Raw genomic sequence first — 26588 nt, forward strand, 5'->3', positions numbered from 1 at the left:
GTTACTTTACATGTTGCAAGTATCTGTTAAAATTGTGCAACTTTATACCTTTTGTGACTTAGAATATTGAATTGCCATTAACAATTATTTTTCCTCATGGTCACAGTTTTATTAGCTTCATACTGATTTGCTTGTGAATGCTGTAGAAAACATTTTTTAGGATAGCAGTAAAAGTAGCAGTTCCAAAGTCTCAAGGTTAACAAGTAATGAAGTTTATTTTCATTCAGGCAAGCCCTGGAATACTTTGTCTGAAACAGTTTCTGGCAGCTGTTTGTACTTTTGCTGACTCTCAAGGAGATGTTTTTATGTGGCCAGAAGTTTTGTCTGTTTACTAAATAATTGATTTCGCAATTGCATGTTTGATGACTTAACTCATGTTGTAAAGAACTGTGATGTTAAAAGAAAGGCTTGGAAGAGAAACGCATTCTTCTTAGCACAAGTTCTTCTTATTATTTTTCTTAGCACAAGTTCATTTGTTTAATTATGGTTGGGGAGAGAGTTGTAGAACCTATTCTAGGCCAAAACTAAAATCTGTTCTCTTTTCCGTCCAAGAGAGTTGACTGAAGCTGACTTGACTTGTGGGAAGTGCATTGCAGCTGACATCTGGGCATGTTGCAGGCCAAAGTGTTAGCATAACAAATCTATCCAACAGAATAGAATTTGAATTCTCTAGAATTGAGTAAAAAAAAAAGTTATCTGGACAATATCACCTTGTTTGGAACTAATAAATGATAAATTCTTATAGACTAGCCACCTCTGTCATGGAGACAAGATGCTGGGTAACAATTAGTAGTTGTACCTTCTGGGACAACAATGTGCCTAATTTCATAGGCTTCATGTGGTACTTGCAGCTTCATATATGAGAGTGCCTTTGAGAATTACCATCCAGCCCCCCAGCCAAATGCTAAATATCTTTGGTGCTCTAAAAAAATGGTAATGATTGCAGAAAAATTTATCCTTACATGCTAGTACTGTGCAGACATTATCCTGTTTAATCATTGTTCGGTTCGTTTGTATTTTTATACTGCCATTCTGTTTTTCTTTTTGGTCTTCAAATAATGAGATATTACATATAAAAGAAAAGGTCAGTAGTCCTTGCTATACTGTAAAAAGGCAAAAGAGCATTAATATCTTTGTGTTTATGATTGGCTTGTGGGTGATCTTAAAACCACTGTTAACTACAGAACTTCTTTTTAAAGATCCAGTTTCAAATTCTGAAACCACATCTTTTTTGTTTGTTTGTTTTTTGTTTGAGAGGCAGAGAGACAAAGGACAAGCTCCCACATCCAGCTTTCTCCACAGAGCGCTTCCAACAGCTGAGGCTGGGACAGGGCCAATGCCAGGAACCAAAAACTCAGTCCACGTTTTCATGTGGATTGCTGAAACTCAGTTACTTGAGCTACCACCACAGCCTCCCTAGGTCAGAATTAGCAGGAAACTGGAGTCAGGAGTGCAGTGTGGAATTAAACTCAGGCACTCTGACCTAAGATGTAGGTCTCTTAACCACTTGGTAAGTGCCCATCCTAACCCCAGGTCTTTTTGTTTTCCATAGTATCCACTTGTGAAAGGTTTCTATAGTTAGAGAATTAAAGCATGCAACTGCAAAGGTGGATATAGATAAATTTAGATGTTTTCTGTTCCTTCTACTTATTCTCAAAAACCATACTTCTTGCAATGCAAACCACTGGTAAAAATCTCAAGGACAGATTTTGTAGACAATTACTTGACACTTTGTTTTAGAAAAATACAATCCATTCAGTCACTACATGGGAATCAAATCACAGAATTCCTAGGATATCATGTTAAAGAATTTAGGTTAATATTATTATCAAGTCACTAAGGAGTTGTAAATAGTACATCACTGTTGAGCAGGGCAGTCTCAATAATTTATGATCGAGGAGGATTAAGATGTTAGAGTGATAGAGGACAGAGACCACTTTGTGTGCTAGCCTAGCAGATGAATGTTGACGAGGGAACTTGAAAGTGATCCATATTGAAAGGTAGCAAGTGTTAGAAAGCAAATGCCTACATTAGCCCAGCCATGCAGCTGAGCTGAGCAGGCCAGATGGAGAGCATGTGCCATCTAAGAAGAAGACCCCCCAAAGCTCCACCATTGTTGACGTTCAGTAGTTCAGGGACATCATTTCCACATTGCTGAGTTTCAAAACAAGCTCCATTTCAAAATGTTGGCTTCCTTTTTTGAAAAGTCCTAGATACCTGAAACAGAACAGTATCTGTAGCCAATAAAGTTAATAGGATACCAGCTTTACATCTTACACTTTAGCTTCTGGTTGTGAAATTTAAAAAATATTTACCTTTCTATATATTTTTTCAAGGCAAAAAGTGAGAGAGAGTGTGTAAATGGTATCTTCTGGTTGCTACTTCATTCCTTAAATGTCTTCAACAGTGGGGCTGGGCCAAGCTGAAGTCAGGAGCTTAGAGCTCCTTCCATTCTTGAGCCATCACCTGCTGCTTCCACGATGTGTTAGCAGGAAGCTGAATGGAGCAACCAGAACCCAAACCAAGCATTCAGTGTGAGATGCAGGCATCCTAAGCTGCAGGTTTATGTGCTGTGCCACAGGGCCTACCCCAGGTTTTGAATTCCTAACTGTGTGGTACAGTAGAAAAAAGGCTTTATCTTTGGATTCAAAAAGATCTGAATTTGGAGGTGACCATTTGGTATAGTGGTAAAGATACCACATCCCTCTTTGGACAGCCTGGGTTCAAGTACCAACTCTGCTTCAGATTCTAACTTCCTGTGAATACATACCTTGAGAAGCATCAGGTGATGGCTGGAATACTTGAGTCCCCCAGTCATCCAAAGGGAGACTCAGCCTGAGTTCCTGGTTCTCAGTTTCAGCATGGCCCAGCCCCAGCTTTTGCAGGCATTTGAAACAGAGCCAGCAGATGGAAGATCAATCAATCAATTTCAGACTCCCCCCGCACCCCCCTTTCTCTCTCTCTCTCTCTATTTCTCTCTCTCCCTCTCCCTCCCCCTCCCCCTCCCTTTCTCCCGCCACTCTTGCTTTACCTGCGTTTCAAATAAAATGAAAATAAATTTATATTTTTAAAATCTGGATCTGAATTTTCAGGTATTCTGTGGCTTTAAACAAATGCCTGAAGTGGAAACAATAAAGATAAGAGGTGTCAATTCTTCTAGAGAACCTGGCTTATAGTAAGTGTGCAATGAATATATGTTGAATGAAAGCAGGACATGAATACAACTCCCAATCACATGTAGACTTTGTTAGTCACCTGGATATACATTGAAGAATAAAAGATTCTTGCTGTGCTCCCTGAATTTGGTCAACCCACCTGCTAAATAGTGAGGCCCACATGAACTCATCAACATTCTTAACTGCTATCCTATTCTGCCTGTGGTGGTATGAAGTCCTCTTCCATGAGTTATCTGCTCTCTCTGCAGACAGTTTTGGCTGCAAACAGTTTTCCATTTAGCAACTTTCACCCCAAGGAAAGTATAAGCAAAACTTTAGTGTGTATTCTCTGCCTTGCTTTATCTGTATTAGATGACTGTTGCTATAATAGCACTGCAACTCTGATCATAAGAAAGATTAGTGCCGGGCCCGGCACGGTAATGTAGTGGTTAAAGTCCTTGCCTTGAATGCGCCAGGATCCCATAAGGGTGCTAGTTCTAATCCCAGCAGCCCCACTTCCCATCCAGCTCCCTGCCTGTGGCCTGGGAAAGCAGTGGAGGATGGCACAGAGCACTGGGACCCTGCACCTGCATGAGAGACAGGAAAGAAGTTCCTGGCTCCTGGCTTCAAATCGGTGTAGCACAGCACCGGTCGTTGTGGCTACTTGGGGAGTGAATCATCGGACGGAAGATTTTCCTCTCCATCTCTCCTCTCTGAATATCTGCCTTTCCAATAAAAATAAATTGTTTTTTTTGAAAAAGAAAGATCAGTGCCAGTCACAGTGTTAAGGATTATGACCCAGGCCAACAGTGGGAGAAAACTACCTCTGTCAGGAAGTGGACTCAGCATGTCCCCACATGGGCATCTTTTTTTCATTTTCTACTTCTTTGAGGCCCCTTAGGGGTACTAGTCAGCTGCTCTGAAGGTCACAGAGCATGCTTGATTATGATGATTTTTAAGACCTTATTAGATGCATTTAGGGCAAGGACTCCCTGGCTTTAGAACAGAAATTGGGACACTTTTGGTGTGGTACAGATTGATAACTGAGAGTTAAGTAGAAAATATAAAACTCATGACTTATTTCTCGGTAGCAAAAAAAAAAAAAATTATTAGCAGCTTGTCCGTAAGGAGAACTTCCTTAAATAGATCATTCTTCAAGTTAAATTTTGCTTAGGTAGCACTGTTTCCTTCATGTTAGTCAGCATTGTTAGCATTTTTAACAAGTCAGAGACTTCGCAGAGATTTGTGGAGGAGCTGCTGAATTACACAAGAAATTAGTACAGCAGAAAATAAATTATGTGGTGCTATAAATATGTGACTCAGTGACTCAGCAAATTCCCTTTATGTCCAAAGTGCAAACATGTTGTACCTAACTCAAGAGATCTGTTTTTAATTTCCACAGCCATTTTTTAAGTCAGTGATAGATTTTTTACATGATAGGGGAGGTATGCAGATTAGGAGAGGCAGCTTAGAGAGGGAAGTTTAGATGTCAGGGACGTGATAGCAGGGGGAGCCCTGGGTCCTGGAAATGCCTCAGCATTGAAGGCAGGGGAGTGCCGGGAAGGTCAGTCATTTGGAATGACTGTGACAAATTAGCTGATTTTATTACAGTGACATTTGCAGCTTATAAAATTAGAATTAGAATTTTAATCTTAGAAGCAAATCTTTGGAAAGCGCGTGACTAATCTTTTCAAATATAACAAGTGTTCTGTGGTATTCCCAGTACCTGTAGGCAATAGAAGGGTGAAGGTATGATCTCTAGGATGGCTATTTATAAATTTATTTTTAAATTGTAATCTCTTCACTTTCAGCATCTTGAATTTGAAAATCATACTTGCAATCTGTGTCACTGGTTAGAATGCCAGAAAGGGTACAGTTTTATGGCAGGCCACTTTGTGATACTTTTTATTTGCAGTAGTATTAATTTACCCAGCCAATAGTTACCATCTCTGCAGTGAAATATTTGAGATACTTTACATTATGAAAACATCTGGTTTATGGTGAGGTGTGCAAGGCACATGCTCTGCCAACAAAGGCTATTAGGAGAGAGACTGCTGAAAAACTTTTTCTTTTGTTTTTTATTTTTAATTGATTAATGGTGTTCTCTAGCAGGGGACACGGGCATTCCTAACAATAGCTTAGCTCACTATGTAGTGCCAACCCCTCTTCTTCAGTTTTACTTCTCCTAATTCTGATTTATTTTGGAAAGATTAATTGAGACTAAATCTCTAGAGACAAGATGTTTACTTAAGAAGCCGTTCCCAAGGAGAAAGAATTATCCTGTGACTTACTCAGAACAGATCAAGATTGTTCAAGTATTTGCATGAACAACCAAAAGTTATACCTAGAATTCTAGAAAATAGGAAGGAAGTTAAGAGATAGATGGAGAGATAGATAGATAGAGATATATACACACAAAATGACAATTCAATAGTATTGTGGTTTTGCCTTCATCTATTAAGTAAGGAATAGTATAAGTTATAGTAATACTTTTTCTTAAATTTACTGTCATTGCTAATAAAAACTCCAATTAAAAATAACTTAAAATCATAGCTTGCTAGTCAGGTTTTTCCCCTAGATTTGCCATCTCATTGGGATAGTCTCCAAGGTAGTAATAAAATCCTCATTTAATAAAAAGAACTTAAACTCTGAAGTTTAATTACACAAGGAAAAAAATGTGCTCTTCTGGAAGATATCTCTTTGTCTTTTTTCATTCAAAATGAACAGTGAGCTATGAAATGCTGAAGCTAGATAATTATCACCATCTTTTAGTCTACCTGCTAAAACTCAGTAACTGTTTCTCTACTTAGCCAGGTGCTTTGGTTTTCCACAGATAAGCACGACTTTCCACATGGGCTTTCTAGTGCTGTGCTATGACCTTGTAAAACTGTACCACTGCCTCCACTGTCTCCTTAAGCCCTTGGCTGCTACTGCTGCTCAGTAAATACATATTAAATTCCACGAGCTTTACATATTAGATCCTTACACCTCCATGGGGCAGAGCTTCTCTGAAATCAGCTTAGCACAGTGCAGCATGACCATCTTAACTTTGTTCCCACCATCTACCTTCAAAATTATCAGACTGAGGTGAATGACTATAATCACCACTTGTGGCTGAATTAATATTTTTACACTGGGTTAGCCCATTTATCTTTAGACTTTTGTGGCAAACTACAAAAATCCCCTGTATTTATTGCTTCAGTTAACTAAAGAATCTCCAGTGCAAAGGCAGTTTTCCCTTCATCTCTGATAAAATGGAACCCAAGAACCTTTAGCATCCCAAAAGCTACTTTCATTGCCTAATCTGTTATTCTTATCTAGAAACAGTATTCAGTGACATCAGCAGAAGAATAATAGTTACTGTAGAATAAATGCTATTTTGAATAAATTTACCATATTTTTGTATTTGTTACTCCATCTTTGGAGTCTGCCAAGCCACGAGGGCTTGGACTTTGGAACCAGTAGCTACTCAACGCCTCTTCTGTCTTCATGTGTTATACCATAGCCCTGTTAGGAACTGGCAACTCCCTCAATCTGATTTTAAGGCATTCTACTTGTGGAATATTGCCTTTCCTCCGAAAGGAAGTGTACACATGCTAGTAAACAGAGAGAGAGAGAGTGCAGATCATTTACTGTGAAGAATAAATGGCTAAGGAACAGCCCTTTTAAATCACATTTTGTTTGACTGGTATCTTTGTAAATATATGTCCAAATAGCAAAGGCATACGAAGTTGAGGCCAAATGAAAGAATTCCAGTGTCAGCTGACCTTTTCAGTTTTTCTGGTTGATTTGTTTTCTAGCTACCCTAGGGTTAAAAACCCAAACATTTCAAGCCTTGCAGTTAGATACATTATTTTGGTCTACTTTCTTCCCTTAAATAATAGATTAAAAACATGCACAGTCACCATTCTTTACTTGAGGGCTTCATAGGACTTTGAGTTTATAAATTCTTGCTTAGGAATAAAGACTCAGAAGGTGAAAGTTCAACAGGCCAAGCTGAACCTTAGTTGAGCCCACATATGCTTTGGAATGCTGGTTGTTTTTCCTGCAGTGTGAGGTACTGGGAATGAATGGTGGAGCTGGAGCCATTAGACAGTGAAAACCTCTGCGAGATATGATAGAGTTACAAGACACTCCTGGAACCAGTTGCTTTGTAACATCTACTTCAAGGTCATTGTAGTTTGAATTGACCTGTTTTGTTTGTTTGTTTGTTTTGTTTTGTTTTTAAGATTTATTTATTTTTATTGCAAAGTCACATATACAGAGAGGAGAGACAGAAAGATCTTCTGTGTGATGATCTACACCCCAAGTGACCTCATCGACCGGTGCTGTGCCAATCTGAAGCCAGGAGCCAGGAATTTCTTTCTGGGTCTCCCACATGGGTGCAAGATCCCAAAGCATTGGGCCATCCTCCACTGCTTTCCCAGACCACAAGCAGGGAGCTGGATGGGAAGTGTAGCTGCCGGGATTAGAACTGGCACCCATATGGGATCCCTGCGTGTTCAAGGCGAAGATTTTAACCACTAGGCCACGCCACCGGGCCCCGTTGTATTATTCTCACTGTAAAGGGGAAGGTGTTCATTCTTTTACCATTAAGTATGTTTAGCTGCAGCATTTTGTGAATGCCATAGGAGTTTGAGTGGGATTCTCCTTTATTTCTAATTGCCAAGAGTGTTTTTATCAGGCATTTTATCAAATGTTTTTTCTGTTGTTAAGTGAGATAGTCTTGGTGGTTTGCTTAGTTTGTCGTAGCCAGTTTTTTTTTTTTTCAAGTTTTTTTTTATTGGAAAGTTAGATATACAGAGAGGAGAGCCAGAAAGGAAGATTTTCCATCCGATGATTCACTCTCCAAGTGATTATAACAGCTGGAGCTGAGCCGATCCGAAGCCAGGAGCCAGGAACTCTTTTAGGTCTCCCATGTGGATACAAGGTCCCAAGACTTTGGGCCATTCTCAACTGCTTTCCCAAGCCACAGGCAGGGAGCTGGATGGGAAGTAGGTCTGCTGGGATTAGAACCGGCGCCCCCTGGCATCCTGGTGCATTCAAGGCAAGGGCTTTAGCTACTAGGCCTCTGTGCTGAGCCCTTTCAGAGCAAATTTTACTGAATAATCTTGGATATTAAACTTTTAGTGCATTGCATTCTTAGAATAAACTATTTGATTTTAAGAAATAATTCTTTTAATATTTTTGTGGATTTAATGTTCATGTAATGCATTGATCCATTTTTGTAATGTCTAGAGTAATTCTCTTCACAGAATGATTCAGGAAGTATATTCTCTCCTCTTTCATTATCTGTAGTTTTTTTCAAATACTTGTTAGAGTTCTTAGCAAAGCCACTTGTGACTGGCATTGTTTTATTAGATTCTTTAAACTGCAGTTACAATTTAGAACTATGCTGATTATCTTGTGCCACCTGAGTGGTAGCTAGAACGTCCTAGGGAGCCTCAGGGGAGAGTCCGCGTGCCGGCGGAACCTTCCATGAGGTTAGAGGGTTGGGACTTTCAGCCTGTAGGAAGCAAGGTTCTGAAGGTTCGGTGGATCAGCATTTATGTCATAAGCCTCCTGTATCGTGACACCTCCGTAAGAATCCACAAGGCTGAGGTTCCGAAATCTTGCAGATTGCTGAGCCTCTGTTTGCTGGGAGGATAGTGTGCCCCAGCTGCACACTGCTAGGTACATTTGCATGTTCATTTGTATCCTTCAAAGTATCCTTTGTGATAAATCAGCAATAGTAAATGAAGTGTTTTGCTGAGATCTGTGACTTGTTCTAGAAAACTGTCAGGCCTGAGAGCGGAGTTGTGGGAACTCCTAGATAATAGCCAATGTGTCAGAGGTACAGAAGGCATGGGTTTGCATTGACATCTAAAGCCAGGTAAGTGGTGTCAGATTGAATTCAGGTACAAGACTCCTAACTGTGTTGGTTAGTTTATCATTGCAGGGAAAAAAGAAACTCACATATCTGGTTGCTAGAGTCTTAAGCTGAGTGTTGTAAGTTTAGTAGGAGAAAATGAAAATAACACCATTAACATCTACAAATAACAGCTTTATTGAGTACAATCCATGTGGTATGCAATTAACTCATTTAAAGCATACAAATCAATGAAGCCAGTGTTGTGGCAGAGCAAGTTAAGCCACCACCTACAATGCCAGCAGCCCATAAGAATACCCATTCATGTCCCAGCCTCTTTACTTCCTCTGTAGCTCACTGCAGATGAGCCTGGGAAAGCAGCAGAAATTGGTCCAAGTGCTTGGACCTCTGGCTTCAACCTGATTCAAGTACTGGCCATTGCAGCCATTTGTGGAGTAAAACTAGTGAGCAAAAGACATATTCATTCTCTCACTCTGTCTGTCCCTCCTCTGTGTAACTTTGCTTTTCAAATAATAAGTAAAAAATGTACAACTCAATTAAATGTTTTTAGTATATCCATGTATTCACAGTTCATCTTGAACATTTTAATCACTCCAAAAAGAAACAGTGCCCTCGTTATACAAGATTGGGAATCATTGTTTCCCCATCATTGTTTTTTAGAATGAAAACATTTTTATTTTTACCATGAAGAAACTCTATGAACTAATATCAGGTAATGATTCACAGAAAGTAGAATAAACTCCTGACAGAAAGATTGTACAGGTATGAACATTGCAGTATTGGGGGAAATGACAGAGAAAAGCCGGCCAAGGAGGTTCAGGAATCTTCAGAGTATGCATGCTTTGACAACATCTTGCTCAGTGCTTATCATTTTTATCTTTTGGGGTGCAACACTGAACAATATGGAATTTTCTCATAGTGACTTTATGTTTGAAAAAAAGATACAACCCTTTAAAGATTTATTTATTTATTTGAACAGCAAAGTTACAGAGAAAGGAGAAGAAACAGAGAGAAAAAAACCTTCCATCTGCTGGTTCACTTCCCAGATGGTTGCAATGGTGAGGCCTGGGCCAATCCAAAGTCAGGGTTCAGGAACTTAATCTGGTTTTCTTACAGGGATTTAGGTCATCCTCCCCTGTTGTCACAGGCATATTGACTGGAAGCTGGATCTGAAATGGAGCTGCCAGCACTTGAACCCAGTGCCCATATGGGGTGCCAGCATTGTAGACAGTGGCTTTACCCACTTTGCCATGACACACATCCCAAGATATAATTAATGTGACATAAGATTGATCTTTTTAAAGTATAAACTTTTCCCTTCTTTTTTAGCTTTAACTCTTTTTTTTTTTTTTTTTTTTACTGATTTACAAATTTGCTTCTCTTTTTTAAGATTTTGTTTTTATTGGAAAGTCAGATATACAGAGAGGAAGATATTCCGTTTGATGATTCACTCCCCAAGTGGCCACAATAGCCAGAGATGCGCTGATCAAAAGCCAGGAACCTGGAGTCTCTTCGGGTCTTCCACACAGGTGCAGGGTCCCAAGGTTTTGAGCCGACTTCGACTGCTTTCTCAGGCCATAAGTGGGAAACTGGATGGGAAGCAGGGCTACTGGGATTAGAACCAGCACCCATTTGGGATCCTAGTGCATTCAAGGCGAGAACTTTAGCTGCTAGGCCACTGCGCCAGGCCCACGAATTTGCTTCTGATTTCCAGTATTTCAGTAGCATTGATCTGAGGTTTCCTTTCTCGTTATATGTGTTCCTGAATGTTTTTTTTTTTTTTGTCATTTTGTTCTTTTGCTTTCATTTTAGCAGTAGTTAAGAAACAAAACAAATTTTAAGTAGCCACATTTCACAAAAAGTACACTTAAAAATGTATATAATTTCACTATCAGATTCATACTTTTTAAAAAGATAAATACTTCTTTCACTTTGTTTATGAAAAGACAGAACAGTGGTGAAGAAAAAAAAAAAAAGTGTCTCCTGTCTCCTGGTGCACTGCACAAATACCTGCAGTATCTGGGATTGGACCAAGGAACCAGATAAGGCAAGGACACAATCACTTGAGCCTTCACTACTGCTTCCTAGGGCACATTAGCAAGAAACAAATTGGGAGCAGACCCAGTCACTCTGATATGGACTGTGGACATCCCAAATGGTGTCTTTATCACTAGACCAAACATCCACCCTTTGTCTTCACTTTAACTCTTTTTTTCTCCCTGTCTTTGTGTACTTGCAGACCCGAGCACTTACCATGTTTTCTGAATGTGGTATAAGCACTTTCATGAACTTGTCAACATATTAGCCAGTATAATAGCCACATAATATTGTTGCACCACCATTTACCTAGCATTTGTTCCCTATACTGGGTGTTAAAATGCCAGCTGTGGTGAGGGATAACTAACTATTAAACAATGATATGATAAACATTTTTGTTGAGGATTAGGGCTGTTTGTGAGAGCTATGACTCACCACATTCCTTTGTTTCCTGTACCAGTATACACCACTGCTTTTCCTCTGCTGCTCATCTTACACATCACAGGCTGCTTACCCTCCCAGTTGATAGTGCTGTTATAATCAATAGGTTTATCAATTGGCAGGAGTTCTTATCTCCCAATGTAGATTATAGCCACTTGGCACTGAGTGGATGCAAACACAGACTTCCAGGAATCACTTAAGGATAGATTTTTGTGGCTTATTTCCAAATTTAGGCTTAAGAGTAACTTAAATAAGATTAAAAATTCATATACTTGTTAATATAAGAAAAAATATTAGTCACTTATATGGCTGCTAGAAAAACAACTCATAGTTTTGAAACTTATGAGTGAAGCATATAGCTTGATCTTTCAGTGTAGACCATATGAATATATGGATCACCATACATTTGATCAGGGAAAATGTGAAAGTATTGCTGCAATGAGAATGCCTCTGCTTTACTACTACTACTAATGATAAATGAATGTTAGAATTGAACATATAGAGAGCCTCTGAAATCATTAAAGAAAGTGCTAACAAATCATCTCCTTAGGCTTGTACTATCTGCAGCATTTTCTTGCCAGATAAGCCTAACATGTAATCAAAATTCTATATCTGACAGTTTGTAGGAAATAGACAAGTCAAAGGGAATGTCAGGTGATAGCACTGAGAAAGAGTCAGCAACCATCAGGCTGGTGAGAACTCCATAGGACAAATATGCTTCTTTACCAAGTGTATGTGGGAAAAGAACCTACAGAAAAAATTGACTTCAGTGATATACAAACTAATGTAATATTTATAAACCTTATTAATTAAGAGTCCTGCTGGATTAAATAAGCTGATTATAAAAAATAGCCAAAGAAATTTTTTTATACCTAAGACAGTTGGATGTTTTAATAAAGTTGATATTTGGTATTAAAGTTATTGCTAATATTTTATCACTGGATTTTCAAGAGAACCTCTGTGAAGTGAATTCTTACTGAAAAAATAACCAACACAGAGTAACTCGAAAATGTGCAGGCAGCAATAAATATTATTACATTTCTTGGGACCTTTCACAAGTCTCTGTTACGTGATGCTGAAACCAATATTTGACAATTGACATGTGATTATAATCTAGTGCCATTGTTTGTAATAGCAAAACTTGGACACTTTGTGCCTCAACAGGAACAAAGAAGCACCATATTCACACAATGAAATCCCACATTGTAATAATGCACTGGTGAAAACTGCAGTTCATAGCCAAGCTCCATGTTTTGAATCTTAGTTTAGACTTGACAACAACCAAGCAAGATTCCTGTGGAAGCTCTCTTCAGAGTACCTCTTTGGTCCTGTTTTGTCACTTTTAAACATGGAGAAATGACATTACTTTCCTAAATAGGTCGACATAAGATTGCTTGTGAGGATTGAGTTGTTAAATATTCACAGTGAGCACTAAGTACAGGTTGATTATGATTACCTAAGTAATTTAACTGTATAATGTTTGGAAAAGCAAGTTGCAGGATGATATAAATGTAGAGGCTAGATATTTGGATTATGTCTTACATATTTAAGAATGCCAAAACAGAGGCTAAGGACTTGACAACAAGCTTGTGTTTGTTTTTGTTCCCTTTCACCAAGGAAGAAATCCTCTGATCTCTCAATATTTTCTAAGCAACTTCAGACAAAATCATTTGAAGGATGAGCGATTTACAAATGAACTTCAGTCCTGTCATTCCAGCTACTGACACGTACAGAACCTGGCACATGATGTGACTGTTGGGCGATACTAATGACTGAGTAAACCTCTCATGCAGAACTTTGTGCCTAGATATTCCGAATAACCCGTAAGAGATTTAGACCACTCTGAATTTTGAGGATAGTTTCATGATTTGGTATCTGAATATCAAATAATAAAATGAGAAAAAACTCTAATAGATGTTCATAGTTTTAACTAAATGGAATCACTAACCAATCTTGGTGACTAATAAATACAAAATTGTAAATACTGATTGTTCAGAATTTACCCTCTTCTGCCCTTACTACATATACAAAGTCAATGTGTTTTGTCCCAATTAATTAAATAGTTCAGTTAGAAATTACATAAAAAGATTAAATTTGCATTTTGTACTTGAAATGGATATCTAAGGAATAAAATAAAACTAGCAATATTATATATTCTTTATATGTTCACATACATGCACATAAATACATAAATAGGAAGGGTAAAAACCTAGTTCAGGTTTTTATTGTCATCTCAAGATTGGAGCAATACACAGTGAGCCCCAACTAAATCTGAGGATGTATCGCTCAGCTTCAGGGGGAAAAAGGCACAGAGTAAATCTGCTTATGGTTTGATAGAGCCAGTTTTGGGGTATACATTTTTCTATCATCTATCTTCCTTCTGTATCTCAAGACTAGGTCTTTCCAAAACTCATCAGAAAATACTCAGAAGTTAATTTTTAAAAGGAGTTAACATCTGTATTTGCTCAGGCCAAAGTAGAACCACAGTTGGTCTTGGCAGCATTGTGCCTGAACAGTACAGTCAGGATTGCTTGTATTCTACAGACAGAAATGGATGGGAAGTCCCCAGCAGTTGAGACAGTGAGTCTGCACATTCTTTAAGAATCTGCCTTTAAGACCATTCATGTTTAAGGAGTAAGTCCTGTCAAGGTTGCTTTCTTGAAATCTTGTTTGCTTCTGGGCTTCCTAGTTGGAGCCTCAGGCCTGAGTAGTAAATATGTCTAGCCACACAGGCCTAAGACCCTTCATACTGATATCTTAACCTTTTCCCTGACCATTTCATCTTTGAGATGATTTGCGTCTATTTATTTGGATTTGGATCTGGCTTGCTGGTTGGTGAACCCCATGAGTTTACTCTCTGTATCCTGTCCCATGCTGGGTTTCCTTTGAAAGCTTTTTGAAAAATGAATGGCATTGCTTAATCTAGTACCTTCAGAACTATTTTTTCTAGATAAGGAAGGAAGTCAACACATTCTTAAACATCATAAAATTTCAGGCAAAATATCATTTGTTTCTTTAGGACAGAATCACAAGAATTATTATGAAATATAAATATTGCCAGAAGTAAAAGAGAAATGTCATTTGACAGCAACATTCTCTGCCACCACCATGCTCACGTCCTCAGTATGGACTGGATCTCATCTCTGTGCAAATAAAGGCTGTGAAGCTGGCATACAAACGTGTTTTGGGAAACCATCTGGAAAAATGTTTTCTGTTTAAACTAAAGAAGTGATGAAAATCAGGAGATAATTTTTAGCCACAGGCATTTCTTTTCTCTCTCAGTACTGAAACTACTGGTACTAACAAAGGTTACACCACATCTGAAACCCTAAAAAGTCTCAGTAGATCTTTTGTTTTCAATATATCTTGCCGTATATAATTATATTAGTCTTACTTTGCAGAGTATCTTATTTTGTTTCTTACAAAAACAGTGTGTAGCGGAAAATGTTATTTCAGTTCCATCTCTTCCCCATCTTGTTAAACAACCTTGAGCATTTTTTATAGACTCTCTTGAGTGTGTATCGAAAACATGCAGTAGTCAATTGATCACCCATTCTCCAGCTCAACTAGACTGCACAGCTCCAACTTTGCAATTTCTCTTTGAAGCTGAGTAAGATGCTACTGCCCTCTGCTGGTCCTAAGAGCTTACCTGCCCATAGTGCAAGGGCCCTACCATCCTGTTGCGAGGCAGTGCCCTTGCTGCTGGTGAGCAGACAAAACAGGTAACCATGAAGAAAGGCACATTGCATATTTGCAAAAATAATGGTTTTAAGTATTTCAATAGTAGCAATTTTTATGTACATATCAGATGCCACAGATGCATGTGAGTACCTTGCCACCAAAATTTCCTCATAGTTTCTTCATATTACTACAAACCTCCCCAAGTAAACAAACTGAATTTTGACCATTTGGGTCATTGTCATTTTATTTTGCCCTATTTTTTTCTTTGCATAAAGTCGACCAATACTACTTTCATTGATGAGAAGTAAGTTTTTACATATTCATTTTACTTTGTGAATAAACTAAAATGTTTAACTGATATGTGCCATGCAAAGTAAATATACAGAGGGCCCGGCAGTTTCAGTTTTCATTGTGATCTTCCATGGAGGCCAAGCTTGTGGAGCATCTGGAGTGAGAGTTAGGGACCCTGGTCACGAGACAAAAATCCTAGGGCCATGAGAAGCGCGATGGTGAGTTATACAGGTCCACAACTAATTAAGTAGTAGAGCTGGGATTAGAACACAGATTTCCCACCTCCAAAGTCTGCAGAAGCAAACCCCTAGTGACTTCTTAAGGCAAATTATCACATGACCAGTTATGGTAAAATTAAATCCTGGGATGGGTTACCAAAGAGCCCTGGCTTGCCTGGATGGCTACACAAATATAACCCTGGAGTGGACAGAAAAATATGTAAGTGGGCAGCTGTATGGGGATGCGTTTATCCAAGAAAACAATGTGTTGTACAAAAGTATGCAAAAGAGGAGAATGTAAAGAAATATGGAAAGCAGTTCTTTCAAAAGTGCGATATATATTTTATGAAGTTGTTTTTTCATTTTTTGGCTCTTTGGTGATATCACTTCATAATATTATTTTGGCTCTTTTGTGATGCTATTTGTCCTGGTTTCATAGTAGTTTGCCAGAGGCCAGCTCCGGCTGAGTTCGGAGCTTGATAATTAATGATTTTTCATTGGTATACAAGTAAGATAAATGTATAAGACAGGTCTTAACTGTGAAGAGTTATTTCCAATTGAACTTTCAGTCATTTTCTTTTACCTCTGTTTCAGTGTCCAAAATGCTAAATGAAAAATAAAATGAATAGGCATCATCAGTGAAGACCAGACTTTGTTACACCCTCAGATTTTATCAAGTTTTAACTAGAGATTTGGGGGGGGGGGGTTGAAAACATTATATGTACACATATATATACATATATATATGATATTTATTTTTTCCTGCATTTTTTTGCATGCATAGGGTATCATCTCTTTCCCTCTGTATTACCCACCTTCCTCGCCATAGCTTGCTCTCCTTGTTTGTTCCCAAGTTGTTACAGTGGCATGGTCATTCATTTCACTGTTACAGTGTATCATATGACAAATGTTGGGGAAGGAAGAATATAAAGTATTGTAATATAAAGTTATGACTACAAATAATAACGGAAATCCTACTGTTATTTGGCAGAAAAGATGCATGCTGTATTCATCCTTTAATTCCCACTATGCTAATCTTCCTTGTGAAATTTGTAGTTTTTGTGTGTGTGTTCTGTATATTAGTCATCACATATCAGAGGGAACATACAATATTTGTCTTTTGGGGCCTGGCTCATTTCACTATGCATAATGGCTTCCCTCTGCATCCATTTTGTTACAAACAGTAAAATTTCTTTTCTTTCCTTTTTTTTTTTTTTTTAATGCCTTAATGCCTGAGTAGTACTCCATGGAGTAAATAGCACATTTTGTTTATCCATTCATCTGTTGAAGGGCATCAGGGTTGTTTCCAGGTCTTAGCTATTGTGAATTACACTGCTGTAAACATGGTTTGCAGGTACCTTTCTCATAAGCAGATTTCATTTGTTGGATATATTCCTAAGAGTGGGATGGATATAGCATATGGTAGATTTATTTTCAGTTGTTTGAGGAATCTCCATACTGACTTCCCTTGTGGTTGTACTGTTTGTAGTCCCATCAACAGTGGATTAGGGTACCTTTTTCTCCACATCCTTGCCAGCAAGTACTGTTTGTTGATTTCTGTATATAGGTCATTCTCACCAGAGGTGGGTAGACCTCACTGTGATTTTTGTTAGCATTCCCTGATTGCCAGAGAAACTAAACATCTTTCCGTGTGTCTGTTAGCCATTTGAATTTAATCATTGGAAAAATATCAGTTCATGTCCTCTATCCATTTCTTAACTGGGTTGCTTGTTTTATAGTTGTTAAGTTTCTAGAGTTCTTTTTAAATCCTTGATAGTAATCCTCTATCTGTTATATAATTTGTGAATATTTTTTCCCATTCTGTTGGTTGTTCTCTTGCTTTAAGGCCTGTTTCTCTTGTAGCAAAAAAAGCTTCTTTAAAAAAAATTTGTTTATTTTTATTAGAAAGTCAGATATAGAGAGAAGAGGAGAGACAGAGAGGAAGCTCTCCCGTCCAGTGACTCCCCAAGTGACTGCCATGGCTGGTGCTGCACCGATCTGAAGCCAAGTACCAGGAACTTCTTCCCTGGTCTCCCACATGGGTGCAGGGTCCCAATGCCCCAGGCTGTCCTCAATTGCCTTCACAAGCCATAAGCAGGGAGCTAGATGGGAAGCGGGGTCACTAGGATTAGAACCAGCACCCATTTGGGGATCCCAGCACATTCTAGGCCAGGACCCTAGCTGCTAGACCACAGTGCCAGGCCCCCTTTCTAATTTCTTAAAGCAGTAACTATGAACTTCCCATTTAGTACTGCTTTATCAGTATCCCATTAAGTTCAGTATGTTGTGTTGGCATCCTCACTTATTTTCAGGAATTTTTAAATTTCCATTCGAATTCTTGTGTGATCCACTGTTCATTCAGAAAATGTTGTTCAGCCCCCCAATATGTGTATATATTCTGGTGTTTCTTGACTTGCTGATGGTCTGCAAGGATACATGGTATGTCAGTTTTTTTTAATTTGCTGACGTCTGTTTTATGGCCTATCGTGTAGTCTGTCCTGGAGAAGGTTTCATGTACTGATGAATAGAATGTGTATTCTGTGTTCTCCTTCATCTCTTTTATTAATGGTTTTTGTGTTAAAGACTATTTTGTATGGTACTAGCACAGCTACAGAAGCTTGTTTTTCCTTCCCACTGGCATGGACTGTTTCTTTCCATCCTTTCATTTTCAGTGTGTGTGTGTATTTTACTATATGAGATGTGTCTCTTATAGGCAACATATACATGGATCTTGGTTTTTGATCCAGTACACTAATCTCTATCTTTTTATTGGAGAGTTTGGGCCATTTGCATTCTGGGATATTATTGAAATGTTGTGATTTGGTCTTATTATATAAACGTAGATTTTCTCATTGTTTGGTTTCGGGGTTTTGGTTGCTTTCCTGGGATGTTCTCCACTTCTGTCTTTAATTATGGTGGGTATCATTATCATTTTCTGTGTGTAGCACATCTTCATCTTCAAGCATCATTTCTGGGGTTCTTTATCTTCATATAAAAATGAAAGCTTTTCTAGGGATAGTATTCTTGGTTGGCGTTTTCTTTCTTGTAAGATCTGAATAATGTCTCTCCATTCTCTCTTGAACCTATAGTGCTTCTGATGAGAGGCCAGCCGTCTTATGTGCTATCAGCCATTTCTCACATGTACAGTTATCTTTTTTGGAGGGAGAGGGTTTAACTGTAGAAGGCTCAATGGTGAGGTGCTGTGATGAGGATCATTTCTAGTCATGTCTGTTTCGGATTCTCTGCGCTTCCTGTACTTGAATACCCCTTTCTTTTTCCATATTGGGAAAGTTTTCTTTTTTCTTTTTCTTTTTTTTTTTTGCTTTTTTAAAGATTTATTTATTTTTATCGCAAAATCAAATAGACAGAGAGGAAGATGTTTCATCTGATAACTCACTCCCCAAGTGACTGCAACAGTGGGTGCTACCCTGATCCGAAGCCAGGAGCCAGGAACTTCCTCTAGATCTCCCACACAGGTGCAGAGTCCCAAACCTTTGGGCCATCCTTGATTGCTTTCCCAGGCCGCAAGCAGGGAGCTGGAAGGGAAGCAGGGTCACTGGGATTAGAGCTGGAGCCCATATGGGATCCCAGTGCACACATGGCAAGGACTTAAGGCACGAGGCCACAGTGCCAGGCCTGGAAAAGTTTTCGTTTTCGTTTCATTGATTATGCCTTTCAATTTATTCTCTCTGACCACACCTTCAGGAACTCCTAAGATGTGTATCTTTGCTCACTTTATGACATCACTTTCTTCGACAGGCTTTTTTGGTTTTACTCAATTCTTTTAGTTTTTTTTCTCTAACTGAGCTTTTCCCCCAAAAATTGTCTTCTAATTCAGAGAGTCTTCCACCTTGCTCACACTGATGTTAAAGGTTTTCCTTTGTATTTTTCATAATAGTGGATTCTTTTTTAAGATTTATTTATTTTTATTGCAAAATCAGAGAAAAGGAGAGGCAGAGAGGAAGATCTTCTGTCTGATGGTTCACTCCCCAAGTGACCGCAATGGCCAGAGTTGTGCCGATCCAGAGCCAGGAACCTCTTCCAGGTCTCCCACATGCAGGTGCAGGGTCACAGGGCTTTGGGCCCCCTTCCACTGCTTTCCCAGGCCACAAGCAGGGAACTGGATGGAAAGTGGGGTTGCCGTGATTAGAACCAGCAACCATATGGGATCCCAGCGTGTTCAAGGCAAGGACTTTAGCTGCTAGGCCACCACGCTGCACCCAATATTGAATTCTTCATTTCTAATAATTCAGATTTTTATTTTGCTTCAATGTTTCAGTCACCTGTGAAAAAGATTCCTCCATTTATTGGGAGGAGTTTATTAATTCCTGCATTGACTTTTCATTGTTTTTGAAAAGCTTTATAATATTTTTTGAATTATTTATCCAGCAAACCCTCAACATCATCATCTTCACATTCTAAAAGTGAAATACTTTTCATGCTGTTTTCCTCATTCATGGTGGTTATGTAACTTCTTTTACCCTTGGACATTGCAATGCAGATTAGCAAGTTTTCTAGTCAGGCAGATGTTATCTTTGAACCATGTCTCTATGATTTTAAGAGTGTAGCTAATTCTTTTTCTTTTTTAAGATTTATTTATTTTTGTTGGAAAGTCAGATATACATAGAGGAGGAGAGACAGAGAGGAAGATCTTCCGTCCGATGATTCACTCCCCAAGTGACCACAACAGCTAGAGCCAAGCCGATCTGAGGCCAGGAACCAGGAACCTCTTCTGGGTCTCCCACGCGGGTGCAGGGTCCCAAGGCTTTGGGCCGTCCTCGACTGTTTTCCCAGGCCACAGCAGGGAGGTGGGTAGGAAATGGGGTTGCCAAGATTAGAACTGGCATCCATAGGGGACCCTGAGCGTTCAGAATGAGGACTTTAGCCGCTAGGCTACGCTGCTGGGCCCGAGTATAGCTAATTCTTCAGTGAGAATCTGATGATGTGTGCTGGGAGTGGGCCGTGCATTCTGGTCAGTGCGCGAGTATGAGGGTTCAGAGTCTAGGGTGACACCCTGTTGGAGGTGTGATAGATTACCTCCCTTGTCCTGCCTGAGGAGATAGTATTCACTACTATCACAGCCTCCCCTCTGCTCTTTCAAGGTGATTGATGACAAGGTTATGCCATGATGGCTGTGACCCCCAACCCACACCAGTGCCAGTACCATGGAAGAGATCTGTACAGCTCTCTGTGCCCTGGGAGCCAGCTGTCCTCTAGACCTCAATGTAGAGGCACAGAATTCCCACTGTTCCTGTGCACAGTCCTCCCATAGCCCCAAGTCACTGATATGTATCTCTGTTCCATGAAGTTGCTCTAACCTTGCTCAAAAAGCTCTTTACCCAGGCCAGCTATCTACAGGTTACCATCTTGATTTCTTACTTCTTTTCTTTTCCCACTCAGTGTCTGATTCTCTGTTCATTCTCCAATCTAAACTCTAGTTCAGTGCAGAGCATGGACCCATTTTCTTGCAGGATCCTGCAAAAATCTAGATCAGAGAATAATCTGGTCTTATTTTTGGATGGAACCTATGAGATGCTAAGTAAACGGTATTTTTCTGGCAGGACCAGCAAAATGCAATTTGCTGTGTCAGCTTACATGGAAGTCTCTTGGAGAGCCAGATGTGTGTTCTTCCTCAAACCTGACACATGCCCATAATAGTTGTTTTTCTAAGCCCTGTGCAATATCTATGTGGAATCTGCCCAAAATGGCACCCAGAGGGATAAGGGAGGGTCTGGAGTGCACACTCCACTCCACACCACACCTACCACAGGGGCTTTGCTTGTCCATCTTGGCTCACATTTGAACAAAGGATCAACCAAACTAGTGATCCTATGGCATGAATTATCCCCTGCCTCCCCAGTGGTTTCCCATTCCCACCTGTGTCCCAGAAAGTTCTGGTCGCTGATGAGAAATCTGGCTGCTGATGCTGCCATTTGGCTGTCTCTACTTCTTCCCAGTATCCCTGGATCCCCGACAATTTCTCTGCCATCAGCCTGTTAACACCCATCACCCAGAACTGTACTCTGACTCCTCTCCCCAGCTAATTCTTCCCTGTCCAACTTGGCAGATCTTTACCCTATTCCACCATCTTGTATCTTCTTAATAAGAGATTTTAAACTAATAGCTTTGCTGGTGTGTTGATTATCTTAAAGTCCTTATTGAGAAACTGGTAAGAATTTAAGAGCCCAGTTTTTCTGAGTCAACTATATTAGTATAATTACTATAATATCCAAGTCGTTTAGTTGTCCATTCCATTCTACTACATTTATAAGCAATAACGGAACCTCTGACTATGCTCATAGGAAAGGCAGTTAGAATTGTTTTTACCTTGTTTGAATTCCATGCCTTTAAAATCTCTCTGAAAACAAGCCTCTGAGCTGTTACTGAAATAATTGTTAGTACATAGAATGAAGGATTAAAGTGTGAAAAGGAAAATGTGTGACCCACCTCTTCAGTATCTTCATGTAGAACGTAAGAAGAGTGATGTGACCCTTTGCGTACACACAGAATCACACATTTTGCCCATGATTTTTCTATAGGTAGGTTGCATGTGTGTATTAAACAGATAGACATCACTAAGACCAGTGATAGAAAGCTACCTCAGCAGCAGCACACAATCCCATCGTGGAAGGATCTTACATATGGAATGCAGTACACAGACTTTTATAGCCAAATCATTGTGCAAGTGCTGTGTTTTACAGTATACATGATAAATATTCCGGCTTTAGATTTAGTGTTCTAGATTAAAATAAATCAGCATGTATTGAGCATATAGTTTTTCATTATGTATGTTACATCTTACACGTTGTCATTTGTTTTACATCTTTCGTATTTATGTTTTACATTATATTTTTGTAATGTGTTCCTAAAAAATGAACAACTGTTGCTCTATAACTATTATATATATAGTCATAATAGCAATCTTCTGTATCCAGCATTTCAGAGGAGAATTCAGCTAATTGCTTCAAAAGAAAATTATCTGAAATTTAGTTCTACTCATAGATGAAGTCAATTCCAAAGAAAAACATTGACCACAAACAATGATCTATCTATTGAAAATATTACCTGCTTGAAATGATACTTTGAAAAGTTTTTGAAGCATCCTTAAGTTTTAGAGGTTAAAGCAGCAGCTGTGTAATGATTGTTCAAATCACTAAAATTTGGCAATGTAAATTATCTGTAAAATAAAAATATGTTACATGAAGTTATCGCTGAGGTTTCAAGGCAGAATATTATTTTGGGAAACAAAAATCCTATTGTGAAATAGCAGGATGAAGGAACTTGGAAAGCCATTTGGTATAGTGAAAAAAGCAGGGGTTTAGGGCTTGAAATTCACTTCCACCACTTACATAATTAATTATTAAAGAAATCTTCCAAAATTTCAATTAAAATTCTTATTATAATATGTATTATGGATTTCACATTTTTATGCTTAAATAAAATTATCTTTAAATTACATATTTTTACAAATGATTTTAGGCCCCATTGTATGGCCTTGAGCAATAACTTAAACCTTCCTGAACTTCTGTATTTGCTTTCTTAAATTAGAGGTAATAATGATTATCCTTCAAGATTTTTATTACATTAGATATATAAATTAGTATGACATACCTACATAGTTTCCTTCCCTGTTTTAAAGAAATCATAATAGAATCATCTGTGAAGTTGGCTCTTGCTCCAAACTCCAGCAGGATGTCCTAGAAAGGCAGACGTTTTGGTTTGTGGTTCCTTTCCCATGCCCAAATTTGGTTACCAGAAAATGCCACTGAAGCCCAGGGTAACCTTCCGGGAGTGTGCAAACCGGGCAGCGGCCATGATAGGAGAGTAAAGACTAGAGTGAGCAGTGGTGAGGCATTTTTTTTCTGAGTTCTAAATTCACAAGATTCATTCATTTTGCATAGAAGCCAACATACAGTCATTCAACATTTCAGTTACTTTAAGAATAAAAAAAATTAATAATAAACATGCTAAACTTTTGGAAGACTTATTTGAAAATGGAGTTTTATATTTAGATTGTGATATATTTTATTATATGTTGTAATTTCAATAATTTCTCCTGATTTTGTACTGCCTACTAACACACAGTATAGTTCTAGGTAGTGTTCATGTATTATCTAATTCATAGTCTACAACTTTGAATTTTAACTACTGCTAAAATGCCCATTTTGATAAAATGACCCTAAGTGATCTATTAGAATCTAAAGGATGTGATAGCAAATCCAAAGTTGTTCATTAAAACGGAGTAAATTGCTGATTGCTAAGCCTGTGCTGCTGACAGATACTTGGGCTACATATATGATTAACTGTGGCCCTTGTGATGGCCAACACTGCTTAACTCTGCCAGCCCTGTGATCATGGATGTTGTATGTTCTTACAGAAACTTGCTCCTGGAGTCAGCCAGTTTGCTTACACCTGCGTACAGGACCACCCCATTTGGACAAATCAGCAGTTTTGGGAAACAACTTTTTATAGTGCAGTACAAGAACAAGTTCGCTCCCTGTATCTTTCAGCCAAGGAAGACAATCATGCACCACACCTGAAGCAAAAGGTAAGCCAGGGGAAGGAGGATACTTGTATAGGTCAAGGCTTTAAGCAAAGCTTAGCTTACAGATATTCCCAGGACAGATGGAAATCTGGCCACTTCCATGTATTTGCTGTTTACTTTAGGGAATCCTGAGATAAACATGTTTCTTCTACAGATTTATGACATTACACTTCTCCATAGTAACTTCCTGATGTGATTCTTTAGTCCTGGAATGATTTTATATTTATGTGAATAAGCATTCACTGGAAGCAGTTTTGAGAAGTTGAGTATCAAAAACAAATTGAGGCAGGTGTTAGGATGCTGGTTAGGCCTTCGACGTCCTCGGTTGAGGATCCTGAGGTCAGTTCCTGGCTCCTGACTCCAATTCCCATCAACAAAGACCTTGTGAATAAGTGTTAATGGTTCAAACAGTTGGGTTTCTATCACCGATGAGGGAGACCTGGACTGGGTTCTTTGACCTGGCCCAGCCACAACTGTTGAAGACATTTAAAGAGAGAACAAATCTAAAATATTTAGGTATAAATTTCTATACAATTAATTCCCTTGAAGAAATGTCAGATTATAGTTAATAAACACTAAAATAAATACAAAATTCAGTAGCTGTGTTAAACGCATGCCAACAATAAATTTAAGTCTTCTTTTAGGGATATTCTGTGTGCTGCTATATATATTGTCAGCATAAAATCTTTTTAAGAAAAATAGGGCCCGATGCCATGGCCTAGCAGCTAAAGTTCTCGACTTGCATGTACCAGAATCCCATTTGGGCGCCGGTTCTAATCCTGGCAACCCTACTTCCCACCTCACCTCACTGCTTGTGGCCTGGAAAAGCAGTCGAGGATGGCCCAAAGCCTTGGGATCCTGCACTTGCATGGGAGATCCAGAAGAGGCTCCAGGCTCCTGGCTTCAGATCGGTACAGCTCTAGCTGTTGTGGCTGCTTGGGGAATAAATCAACAGATGGAAAATCTTCCTGTCTCTCCTCTTCTATGTGTATCTGACTTTCCAATAAAAATAAATGAATCTTTTTTAAAAATCTTTTTAAGAAAAATCAAATTGTTAAAAACGCAAGGAAATTATTATTAATTTGAAATTTAATTTTTAAATGTCATTTACTAGCTGTTGGCCTTGGGCTTAGCAAATTACCTCTAAATGCTTTATTTCTTTGCTGGTAAAACAAATGGCTCAGAATAGTTAAAACTTTGAATGTCTGAGAGTTTACTGTTGGAGTTCCCAGTTAAGGGGCAGGATGGCTAAGGGGAGACAATGGAAAGGAAAGATCTGATGGGGAAACTTGAAAGTAGGGTCAGCCTCTCTAGGCTTAGCTGTATAGGATTGGCAGGGGAATAGGGGGAGGACACAAGAACATGTTGCAGAAAAGGGGAATAAGGAATTTCAAAGGGAGTGGATGGCCAACTGAGGATGGCTCCATTGGAGGATGGGACTGAGGGAAAACCATTGGTAGTGCTGCAGGAGACTGGGTCCTTCACAGTGGTGATGTCGTTCAGAGGCGGAGATGACATTTCACAGGTCTTGGAATCAGCAGATGTAAGAAAGAGAATTGTGGACCAGGATTGTCAGAACCGAAGGGTGAAAAAAAGATGGCAAGAAGGCAGCATAAACCCATTTTGAAAATGTTTTGGTTTCTTTGTGCTTAACTGCATTGTCAAAGAAAGAAATGACTGGGGCGGGGGAAGGTGCAAAGCAACAGGAAGCAATAGTAAGTAATGAAACCTCCAAACGAGAGGCAGTTCAAAGTGCAGGCGGGAGAGTAAGCCTGCATCAGTAGCCGTAGCTCAGGGAGCCGTGATCTTGAGCAGAGGGGCAGGGTACTCGCTTGAGGGCACTGCAGAAGTGAAAGCATGGAACAAGTGCAAGTTACTCTCCTTCTGAAAGAATTCCCCTGTGTAGATGGGATTTCATAAAACTTTTGCTCTTTGAGAGGTAAAAATTAAAAGTTTTAATATATAATATGCATAAACTACATCAGAGAGTCCTCACACATGGTAACTAATAAATGGTGGAAATTATCACACTCATGAATTGAACTTCAGTGCTGGTTCACTTAGGAGTCATTTTTAGTTGCGTGTGCTAGGCACATGTTACTGCTGATCCTTTTTGTCATCCTCCCTCTTAAACTGACCTCATGAAAAATAAAGTAATCCGGGTTTCCAACAGAAACAGCACAGTAACATTCAAAGTGGTTAAAGTTGTCATTGCCTCGTGTGATATGAAACAAAGTATTTGTCCATTTTGAGTATGATTAGAACAGAAGCTTTAGTAACAGATAGCACTGATACCAACCTGATAGTGCACCTATGTGAACAAATGTGATATGTTTGCTTAATTAAATTCA

The 26588-nt window shown here is 39.0% G+C and overlaps 1 protein-coding gene and 1 pseudogene across 3 annotated transcripts in view; both read left to right on the top strand.

Moving 5' to 3' along the window:
* Positions 1 to 26588, top strand: part of SBF2 (SET binding factor 2) — a 382316-nt gene that overhangs the window by 271322 nt on the left and 84406 nt on the right. For all 3 annotated transcript variants that reach the window (XM_040989139.1, XM_040989140.1, XM_040989142.1), the window contains one exon: positions 24070 to 24240. In XM_040989139.1, the coding sequence (XP_040845073.1) occupies positions 24070 to 24240 (171 nt within the window). The remainder of the gene's footprint in view (positions 1 to 24069; positions 24241 to 26588) is intronic.
* Positions 8634 to 15993, top strand: LOC121162160 (annotated as a pseudogene).

Source organism: Ochotona curzoniae, unplaced genomic scaffold, assembly GCF_017591425.1.
Source record: "Ochotona curzoniae isolate NIBS_2020 unplaced genomic scaffold, NIBS_Ocur_1.0 contig_517, whole genome shotgun sequence".
Taxonomy (NCBI): domain Eukaryota; kingdom Metazoa; phylum Chordata; class Mammalia; order Lagomorpha; family Ochotonidae; genus Ochotona; species Ochotona curzoniae.